The sequence below is a fragment of the Salmo salar genome, chromosome 11, assembly GCF_965601325.2.
Source record: "Salmo salar chromosome 11, fSalSal1, whole genome shotgun sequence".
Classification (NCBI taxonomy): domain Eukaryota; kingdom Metazoa; phylum Chordata; class Actinopteri; order Salmoniformes; family Salmonidae; genus Salmo; species Salmo salar.
This window is the reverse complement of record NC_138301.1, coordinates 115518013-115529722: the sequence shown is the minus strand read 5'-3', so window position 1 is coordinate 115529722 and position 11710 is coordinate 115518013. Positions and strand designations below refer to the sequence as shown.

At 41.8% G+C, this 11710-nt stretch overlaps 1 protein-coding gene across 2 annotated transcripts in view; it reads left to right on the top strand.

Moving 5' to 3' along the window:
• The first annotated feature begins 1095 nt into the window (after positions 1 to 1095).
• The window catches only part of ubl3a (ubiquitin-like 3a), a 61353-nt gene continuing 50738 nt past the window's right edge, over positions 1096 to 11710 (top strand). The window contains exons 1-2 of one of the 2 annotated variants that reach the window (XM_082958301.1): positions 1096 to 1869; positions 1997 to 7627. In XM_082958301.1, coding sequence (XP_082814427.1) covers positions 4543 to 6009 — 1467 coding nt within the window. In that variant the 5' untranslated portion in view covers positions 1096 to 1869; positions 1997 to 4542 and the 3' untranslated portion in view covers positions 6010 to 7627. Of the gene's footprint in view, positions 1870 to 1996; positions 7628 to 11710 lie in introns of those variants that run through there. The other variant, XM_014129724.3, reaches the window with a different exon arrangement.

Genomic DNA, 11710 nt, shown 5'->3' with positions numbered 1-11710 from the left:
TTGTGTGTGGTGTGTGTGTGTGTGTGTGTGTGTGTGTGTGTGTGTGTGTGTGTCTGTGTGTTTCAAAGACCTCCAAATTAAGATTCTTAGAGTGTCTTGGACTTTGGCTCTGGGTAGCAAGACAACGGACAAACTGAAACACTTCCATTGCGCAGATTAGGGAAAACACAAACACACACACACACGCACGCACACACACACACGCACGCACGCCGCACGCACGCACGCACGCACACACACACACACACACACACACACACACACACACACACACACACACACACACACACACACACACATCCATCATATCTCAGCCCCTTTGAATTGAATTGACAGAGTTGATCTGGTGATGTATTGAGAGAGCTTGGTTTACAGGCTAAAGAGTTCAGAGGGCCCCTCTCACACAGACACACACTCCCAGGCAGGCCCTGTCTGAAGGTTTTACGTACTTGACTTACAATTTTCATCCTTGTTCCAAGATGAACCCCTAAACCCAGGCACTCCCCTCTCTTACAATCCCCGTCACCGGCTGCTCTCAGAACCAGAGATACGGGCCCAGATCTGCTCTCCCCCAGTCAGGACCTCAACCATCGGTGGAGAACCACTGTCACTCTCACTGACCAAAGCGTCAGACATGCATTATAGGGCTAGAATATTATTAATAATAATGCATTTCCTTTTTTTAATGTTCCAAACAAAAAAACATAGGTTTATGAATATATCAATTATTAATACTATATTATTTATAATGTACCAGGCAAGTATACAGGCAACTACAGTGATTTAATTACAATGAACCCAATTAACAATTACTCATATAATAGGTTATAAAATATGGGTGCTGCCTAAACATCCTGATTAATCTAATTCAAATTAGAATAAACCTATTAGTAAAGCATGAATCATAGTTTAGTGCCACAGTGAAGAATGACCTTCTGTTTAACCATGTAGATATCTTTAGTCTTTTTATAGACTGGCCACCTTGGTGTGTCTCGGGTCACTTTGACTCGAACCCCCTGGGAGTGTGTGTGTCTGTCTGTGTTCATTCACGTGAAAAGACCCCCCCCCCCCCCGACTTTCCGCCCCTTTCTCGACACGGAGGCCTATGCAAGCAAGCTTTCCCCCACCAAACGACACCGAGACCGTTTTATCTTTCCAACTCGCAACAGTAGTCTCCCCCTCCTCTCTCTCTCTCTCTCTTTTCAGTTCAGCGCTTTTTTTTCTCTCCTACTGTGAAGTGAACTGCCGCCATGTTCTTCTGAGCCAGTATGACAGTCAGACGGGAGGAAGAGAGACAGGGACACAGTCTGTGACTAAAACCACGGTTTAACTCAGCTTTTCGGAGAATGAGCCACATATTTTAACGCCACTGAACGTTTAGAAAGGTGGAAGTTTTCCGTTTAAAAAAATTTGAAACAGAAGAGCAGTTCTGTTTTACAGCGAAATCGGCGTGTCCGGATGTTACAGCGCGATATATTTTATTTTCCTATGGCGTAGGCACCTTTTTATAAAGGCAGATCTTTTTACATATTTGGGGGGTCGGAGGGGCGCCTCCGGTAGAATCTATAAGCACATCTTGTCTGTTTTTAAAAAGCTTTTTTTTAACCGAAAAAATACACGAGTAAATGTCTAATTTGTGTGAAATAGAAGAAAAACACATTCCAACATTCGTTCGTGACTCTGAAAGGATGACTATCGATACTAACGGGATTTAATTGGTGTTTTGGACGTTTAATTGATTATCAAAGACTCATCATTTGCCGTCTACGAGATTTTAAAGACGACGATAGGGAAATACTATTATTTCCTTCCTTGAAGCCCTACGGTGAGCGGATTCCAAAGATGACGGGCTCTACCCCGGCAGACATGGTGAGAAATTGTGCCAAATGTTTCAGAAGAAAAATGTTACCAGTTCGGTGCCCTCCAACGTCAAATTCATATTGTGAATAGGTCTATAATAAATGATCATATTAGTGTGAACAAACTCTGTCTACAGGCTGAAGAATAGACCAACTTGAAGATGACTAGATAACTAGATAATCATGGTAATAATAATAATAGATGACTGAAATAATCAATGAAATAATGTTATTTTGGCTGGTCAGATTGCTATCATTTTTTTATTTTATTAAATAAAATGATAATGATTAAGCGATATTTGATATTAAATAATGAAAAGGACGAGAAGCACAGATAGCAGCAGTAGCTACAACATTTGGCACAGTGGGGCTACTGTTTACATTTAGCTGCTGTCTGTGTGGGGTGTCCTTGCAGTCCTCAGTCATATAGGCAAAGGCATAACTTTGGGTTATATGTGGGAGGGTGAGGGTTAATGGGTTCCGGTGTTCCGGGCTCCCCCCCAGGAGAATAATACAATAAAAAATAGCTGTGAAATGGTTGTTTTTGGTGAATTTTGAAGGGAAAATACACCCAAATTCTCACCTGATGATCTGTTGGTCCTCTCCCTGCCTCCACATGGGCAGTGCTCTCTCTACTAGGGATGTAAGAAATGGTCAATTCTGCTTAAAGTTTTTCTGTTAAAATGATCAGAAAAATCATAATATTTCACACCAATTTACAATGCAGAATAATGGTCCTATTATGTATGTATGATCTACCACAACCCTTCACAGACATAGAACCCTTCACAGACATAGAACCCTTCACAGACAGAGAACCCTTCACAGACAGAGAACCCTTCACAGACAGAACCCTTCACAGACAGAGAACCCTTCACAGACAGAGAACCCTTTACAGACAGAGAACCCTTTACAGACAGAGAACCCTTTACAGGCAGAGAACCCTTTACAGACAGAACACAGCTACAGTAACGTGTTGATTGCAAAAATTAGTAACTTTTTCAGACAATAAAAAACAAAAAGTGACTGTAGAATTCTGCTCCAGCATGTTCTGTATTTTTTCCCTAAAAACAATAAATGTCGCTGATTTGATGTACTGCTGTTGTTTTTTATACTGTGTTTTTATGGTATGGTAGCTAGATGTTTTATTTCTACTAAATGTTTTGGTAAATCACGGTATTTAACAAACTTTAAAGTACTGTTTTAAGGAGAGATGGTCCTGGCTGCTGTGCAGCAGATCAACATCATTTGATTGACAGTTCTGGTTGCCTAGTGATGGATTTTAGTCCTGCTTCAGAAGCCTCATTCCTTTTCAGACTAGTAAAATGCCCATTCATATCTCCAGAGAAGGTTTCGTGTTGGCATTTAAAAATGTCTTGTGTAAGCCTACCCTAACAAACAGACAAACAAACATGCCGAAGCCGAGGCGCTTTCAAGGGGCCACATTCCATTATGTCTGAAAAGGATAATGGATAAAGGCTGGTAGCCTACTGTAATTTCATATTATGAGGCTAAAATGAAGAGTAGGCTACCCCGTGCTCGCAAGACTGGCCCGAAGATACCTCTGTATCCTGGTGACATCAGTGCCATGAGTAGACTAGGATATTCTACACACAACAGACCGAAGACTGAACACACACTTGCATCATTAGCCAAGAGACAGAGCAGGCAGGCCATGTTCTGGTAATCTGCATCTCGCAATGTCTTGTCTTGCATGCATTGCAAATTCACCAAAGTAGTCTAAAGTTCACCCCTTCCTCTCTGGTTTTATTTGAATTACACAACTTTCCCAGGCCTTTATAGCCTATCGACTATAACACCGAAAATGCTGTGTTTTGTGATAACTGCACTGTGATTTTAATTAAGTGGTGAAAAAGCAAAGAAAAAACATAGTGTTTCAGTTAGGGATTTTTCTGAATGTTAAAGATTCCAACTTTGTTTAAATGTTTTAACATTTAAACGTTCACACCCCTCCTCTCTACTGACTGTCTCTGACCCCTGCCAAATTAAATCACAATGATGGCAACAACTGTTTTCTTCGAGCACTTGGGCTACAGTCAGCAAAGATGAGGAGTTGAACTGATAGTGTCTTATAACACAAATTCTCACGTATTGACCAGTTCCTCCTTTCCTTGCCTCGCCTCAACATGGGCGGTGCAATCTCACTCTTTCGATTGCCTGTCTTTGATCCCTGCCACGATCATATGACATTGACATGTGAGTCATTTAGCAGATGCTCTTATCCAGAGCCACGTACAGTTAGTGAGTCATTTAGCAGATGCTCTTATCCAGAGCCATTTACAGTTAGTGAGTCATTTAGCAGATGCTCTTATCCAGAGCCATTTACAGTTAGTGAGTCATTTAGCAGACGCTCTTATCCAGAGACACGTACAGTTAGTGAGTCATTTAGCAGACGCTCTTATCCAGAGCCACGTACAGTTAGTGAGTCATTTAGCAGATGCTCTTATCCAGAGCCACGTACAGTTAGTGAGTCATTTAGCAGACGCTCTTATCCAGAGCCATTTACAGTTATTGAGTCATTTAGCAGATGCTCTTATCCAGAGACACGTACAGTTAGTGAGTCATTTAGCAGACGCTCTTATCCAGAGACACGTACAGTTAGTGAGTCATTTAGCAGACGCTCTTATCCAGAGCCATTTACAGTTAGTGAGTCATTTAGCAGATGCTTATCCAGAGCCACGTACAGTTAGTGAGTCATTTAGCAGACGCTCTTATCCAGAGACACGTACAGTTAGTGAGTCATTTAGCACACCCTCTTATCCAGAGACACGTACAGTTAGTGAGTCATTTAGCAGACGCTCTTATCCAGAGACACGTACAGTTAGTGAGTCATTTAGCAGACGCTCTTATCCAGAGCCATTTACAGTTAGTGAGTCATTTAGCAGACGCTCTTATCCAGAGACACGTACAGTTAGTGAGTCATTTAGCAGACGCTCTTATCCAGAGACACGTACAGTTAGTGAGTCATTTAGCAGACGCTCTTATCCAGAGACACGTACAGTTAGTGAGTCATTTAGCAGATGCTCTTATCCAGAGCCACGTACAGTTAGTGAGTCATTTAGCAGACGCTCTTATCCAGAGCCACGTACAGTTAGTGAGTCATTTAGCAGACGCTCTTATCCAGAGCCATTTACAGTTAGTGAGTCATTTAGCAGACGCTCTTATCCAGAGACACGTACAGTTAGTGAGTAATTTAGCAGACGCTCTTATCCAGAGACACTTACAGTTAGTGAGTCATTTAGCAGACGCTCTTATCCAGAGCCACGTACAGTTAGTGAGTCATTTAGCAGACGCTCTTATCCAGAGCCATTTACAGTTAGTGAGTCATTTAGCAGACGCTCTTATCCAGAGACACGTACAGTTAGTGAGTCATTTAGCAGACGCTCTTATCCAGAGACACGTACAGTTAGTGAGTCATTTAGCAGACGCTCTTATCCAGAGACAAGTACAGTTAGTGAGTCATTTAGCAGACGCTCTTATCCAGAGACAAGTACAGTTAGTGAGTCATTTAGCAGATGCTCTTATCCAGAGCCACGTACAGTTAGTGAGTCATTTAGCAGATGCTCTTATCCAGAGACACGTACAGTTAGTGAGTCATTTAGCAGACGCTCTTATCCACAGACGCGTACAGTTAGTGAGTCATTTAGCAGACGCTCTTATCCAGAGCCACGTACAGTTAGTGAGTCATTTAGCAGACGCTCTTATCCAGAGCCATTTACAGTTACTGAGTCATTTAGCAGATGCTCTTATCCAGAGACACGTACAGTTAGTGAGTCATTTAGCAGACGCTCTTATCCAGAGCCACGTTCAGTTAGTGAGTCATTTAGCAGACGCTCTTATCCAGAGCCACGTACAGTTAGTGAGTCATTTAGCAGACGCTCTTATCCAGAGACACGTACAGTTAGTGAGTCATTTAGCAGACGCTCTTATCCAGAGCCACGTACAGTTAGTGAGTCATTTAGCAGATGCTCTTATCCAGAGCCATTTACAGTTAGTGAGTCATTTAGCAGACGCTCTTATCCAGAGACACGTACAGTTAGTGAGTCATTTAGCAGACGCTCTTATCCAGAGCCACGTACAGTTAGTGAGTCATTTAGCAGACGCTCTTATCCAGAGCCATTTACAGTAAGTGCATTCATCTTAAGATCGCTAGGTGGGACAACCACATATCACAGGCATGGAAAGTATATTTTTCCCCAATGAAGTAGCTATCAGTAGAGTTAGGGGGGGGGGGGGTTAGTGCTGTCATCAAGACAAAGGGTGGCTATTTTGAAGAACCTCAAACCTAAAATATATTTAGATTTGTTTAACACATTTTTTGGTTATTTCATCGTTTTGATGCCGTCACTGTTATTTTACAATGTAGAAAATAGTAAAAATAAAGAAAACCCTTGAATGAGTAGGTGTTCTAAAACTTCTGACTGGTAGTGTATATTTTAATTTTTTTACTAATGTTGCTGTCCCAACTACAACAAAAAAATATATAATTTTATCATTGAAACATTGAATTGAATTACTGTAGAATTCCATTCATTCCAATACCCCATACTGACAAAACACATTGAATTGAATTACTGTAGAATTCCATTCATTCCAATACCCCATACTGACAAAACACATTGAATTGAATTACTGTAGAATTCCATTCATTCCAATACCCCATACTGACAAAACACATTTGCGAAACTATTCATACCCTTTGGCAGTGATTACAGCCTCGAGTCACCTTGGGTATGATGCTACAAGCTTGGCACACCTGTATTTGGGGAGCTTCTCCCATTCTTATCTGCAGATCCTCTCAAGCTCTGTCAGGTTGGATGGGGAGTGTCGCTGGTCCATTAGATTCCTGGACTATTCCACGTAGGCTAACGTTGTAATAATGTTGGGATAATGAGTTCAGTTGGGATTGTGTCTGACTGTGGCCTAACTCTGAGTGAGGGGTTGTGTGTGTGTGTTTGTTTGTGTTCTTCCTCATACCACATGAGGACTGCTATAACCTGTCCAACCATAGACGAGGTATGAATGCCCAGGGCTTGGAGGTCTGCCATAGGCTAGTAATTATAATACGCTGACTACCCTAGGAACTCTCACAATCTTTCTCGCGCTCTATCACTCTCTCTCCCTGCGACAGTACTGTAATTCAGTCATAGTAAAGGAAAGGTCTGATGGGCAAGTGTGTGTGTGTGTGTGTGTGTGTGTGTGTGTGTGTGTGTGTGTGTGTGTGTGTGTGTGTGTGTGTGTGTGTGTGTGTGTGTGTGTGTGTGTGTGTGTGTGTGTGTGTGTGGCAGCGATAAGTGTTCAGCTGGATGAGAGAGGTGTGTGTGTGTGTGTGTGTGTGTGGCAGCGATAAGTGTTCAGCTGGATGAGAGAGGTGTGTGTGTGTGTGTGTGTGGCAGCGATAAGTGTTCAGCTGGATGAGAGAGGTGTGTGTGTGTGTGTGTGTGTGGGGCAGCGATAAGTGTTCAGCTGGATGAGAGAGGTGTGTGTGTGTGTGTGTGTGTGGGGCAGCGATAAGTGTTCAGCTGGATGAGAGAGGTGTGTGTGTGTGTGTGTGTGGCAGCGATAAGTGTTCAGCTGGATGAGAGAGGTGTGTGTGTGTGTGTGTGTGTGGCAGCGATAAGTGTTCAGCTGGATGAGAGAGGTGTGTGTGTGTGTGTGTGTGGGGGCAGCGATAAGTGTTCAGCTGGATGAGAGAGGTGTGTGTGTGTGTGTGTGTGTGGCAGCGATAAGTGTTCAGCTGGATGAGAGAGGTGTGTGGTGTGTGTGTGTGGGGGCAGCGATAAGTGTTCAGCTGGATGAGAGAGGTGTGTGTGTGTGTGTGGCAGCGATAAGTGTTCAGCTGGATGAGAGAGAGGGTCAGAGTTGGAGGTGAAGACGGAGCTGTAGAATAAAGCCTATGAATATATCCACTTTTTTAACCAGAGAGAATGATATTTTTGGTTAAAAGAGAGGAAGGGGGACGGAGGAACAGAGGAATCAAGAAGGTGTCTCGTCACTGTGTGGTCCTCACCTGTGAAGTGTGGAGGTGTGGGGCAGGAACGTCATAACAATGGAAGTGTGTGTGTCTCAGTGTTCTGTTCCAGTGTTCTAAGGTTCTAGAAGGACTGAGTTTAGGAGCCCATTGTGAGGTTATTAAGTAAAATCAATTAGAATGGTCGTAATGGACTGGGTCATTCCGTACTCCACAAAAGGTTGAATACCCTTCTGTTCTAGCTAGCACACACAGCTGGATGTAGCAGGGGTTAAAGGTCAGAGGTGTGTGTGGGCTGGGGGTGAAAGAGAGAGAGGAAGGAGGGATGGAGTGGGTTCCTTGTGGTTGAAAAGCCCATCCTGTATCACCTTTCACTAGCCTGTCTCAGCATTAGTCACACACACACATTCCGGGCATTTCCATCTAAAAGGTCCCATGAACACCAACATGTGAAGTTTTATAGGAGCATATCAAATGAAAGCTAAAAGTCTATATATTGTTTTGAAATGAAGGTATAGGTACATGTTTCAAGAATTGTACATACAAAAAAATGTGGAATAAGCTTTGATTTCTAGTCAAACAGATGGAAAAGGGGGTCTTAGAAAACATCTACCAGAACAAGTCTTAAACAGTTTTAGAAATACATCAAAACACAGTAATGTTGAAGTAAAGACCCCTGTACACTAATATCAACACTTATATTTAGTTTTGCTGAAATGATTTGCCTTCCGTAAGTTAAAAAACATTGCCTTGTGCCTTGTAATTCTGTTACCACATATCTTGAAGATATTTTTCTAATTTCTCTCCCTCATGAGGAGAGAGGATAATGAAAGTTCACAGAAGTAACAAGTTATGGTAGACCTATCAATTAATTATAGTATTTTTTAAGTTATATCAACTTTGTTTATGAGTTATTAAGTGATTTAAAACTCATTCTGTTACCAAAATCAGTAATAGAATTATTGACATTTTGAATTGGCTACAATGTGAAAATCATAGTAGTCACCTGCTACTGTCCTCCCTTCCACTGACATACTGTTATGTTCAGTACTACTGTCCTCCCTTCTACTGACATACTGTTATGTTCAGTACTACTGTCCTCCCTTCTACTGACATACTGTTATGTTCAGTACTACTGTCCTCCCTTCTACTGACATACTGTTATGTTCAGTACTACTGTCCTCCCTTCCACTGGCATACTGTTATGTTCAGTACTACTGTCCTCCCTTCTACTAACATACTGTTATGTTCAGTACTACTGTCCTCCCTTCTACTAACATACTGTTATGTTCAGTACTACTGTCTTCCCTTCTACTGACATACTGTTATGTTCAGTACTACTGTCCTCCCTTCTACTGACATACTGTTATGTTCAGTACTACTGTCCTCCCTTCTACTAACATACTGTTATGTTCAGTACTACTGTCCTCCCTTCTACTAACATACTGTTATGTTCAGTACTACTGTCCTCCCTTCTACTGACATACTGTTATGTTCAGTACTACTGTCCTCCCTTCTACTAACATACTGTTATGTTCAGTACTACTGTCCTCCCTTCTACTAACATACTGTTATGTTCAGTACTACTGTCCTCCCTTCTACTGACATACTGTTATGTTCAGTACTACTGTCCTCCCTTCTACTGACATACTGTTATGTTCAGTACTACTGTCCTCCCTTCTACTGACATACTGTTATGTTCAGTACTACTGTCCTCCCTTCTACTAACATACTGTTATGTTCAGTACTACTGTCCTCCCTTCTACTAACATACTGTTATGTTCAGTACTACTGTCCTCCCTTCTACTAACATACTGTTATGTTCAGTACTACTGTCCTCCCTTCTACTAACATACTGTTATGTTCAGTACTACTGTCCTCCCTTCTACTGACATACTGTTATGTTCAGTACTACTGTCCTCCCTTCAACTGGCATACTGTTATGTTCAGTACTACTGTCCTCCCTTCCACTAGCATACTGTTATGTTCAGTACTACTGTCCTCCCTTCCACTGGTATACTGTTATGTTCAGTACTACTGTCCTCCCTTCTACTGACATACTGTTATGTTCAGTACTACTGTCCTCCCTTCTACTAACATACTGTTATGTTCAGTACTACTGTCCTCCCTTCTACTAACATACTGTTATGTTCAGTACTACTGTCCTCCCTTCTACTAACATACTGTTATGTTCAGTACTACTGTCCTCCCTTCTACTGACATACTGTTATGTTCAGTACTACTGTCCTCCCTTCTACTAACATACTGTTATGTTCAGTACTACTGTCCTCCCTTCTACTGACATACTGTTATGTTCAGTACTACTGTCCTCCCTTCTACTAACATACTGTTATGTTCAGTACTACTGTCCTCCCTTCTACTGACATACTGTTATGTTCAGTACTACTGTCCTCCCTTCTACTAACATACTGTTATGTTCAGTACTACTGTCCTCCCTTCCACTGACATACTGTTATGTTCAGTACTACTGTCCTCCCTTCTACTGACATACTGTTATGTTCAGTACTACTGTCCTCCCTTCTACTAACATACTGTTATGTTCAGTACTACTGTCCTCCCTTCTACTAACATACTGTTATGTTCAGCACTACTGTCCTCCCTTCTACTAACATACTGTTATGTTCAGTACTACTGTCTTCCCTTCTACTAACATACTGTTATGTTCAGTACTACTGTCCTCCCTTCTACTGACATACTGTTATGTTCAGTACTACTGTCCTCCCTTCTACTAACATACTGTTATGTTCAGTACTACTGTCCTCCCTTCTACTAACATACTGTTATGTTCAGTACTACTGTCCTCCCTTCTACTAACATACTGTTATGTTCAGTACTACTGCCCTCCCTTCTACTAACATACTGTTATGTTCAGTACTACTGTCCTCCCTTCTACTAACATACTGTTATGTTCAGTACTACTGTCCTCCCTTCTACTAACATACTGTTATGTTCAGTACTACTGTCCTTCCTTCCACTGGTATACTGTTATGTTCAGTACTACTGTCCTCCCTTCTACTGACATACTGTTATGTTCAGTACTACTGTCCTCCCTTCCACTAACATACTGTTATGTTCAGTACTACTGTCCTCCCTTCTACTGGTATACTGTTATGTTCAGTACTACTGTCCTCCCTTCTACTAACATACTGTTATGTTCAGTACTACTGTCCTCCCTTCTACTAACATACTGTTATGTTCAGTACTACTGTCCTCCCTTCTACTAACATACTGTTATGTTCAGTACTACTGTCCTCCCTTCTACTAACATACTGTTATGTTCAGTACTACTGTCCTCCCTTCTACTAACATACTGTTATGTTCAGTACTACTGTCCTCCCTTCTACTGACATACTGTTATGTTCAGTACTACTGTCCTCCCTTCTACTGACATACTGTTATGTTCAGTACTACTGTCCTCCCTTCTACTGACATACTGTTATGTTCAGTACTACTGTCCTCCCTTCTACTGACATACTGTTATGTTCAGTACTACTGTCCTCCCTTCTACTAACATACTGTTATGTTCAGTACTACTGTCCTCCCTTCTACTAACATACTGTTATGTTCAGTACTACTGTCCTCCCTTCTACTAACATACTGTTATGTTCAGTACTACTGTCCTCCCTTCTACTAACATACTGTTATGTTCAGTACTACTGTCCTCCCTTCTACTAACATACTGTTATGTTCAGTACTACTGTCCTCCCTTCTACTGACATACTGTTATGTTCAGTACTACTGTCCTCCCTTCTACTGACATACTGTTATGTTCAGTACTACTGTCCTCCCTTCTACTAACATACTGTTATGTTCAGTACTACTGTCCTCCCTTCCACTG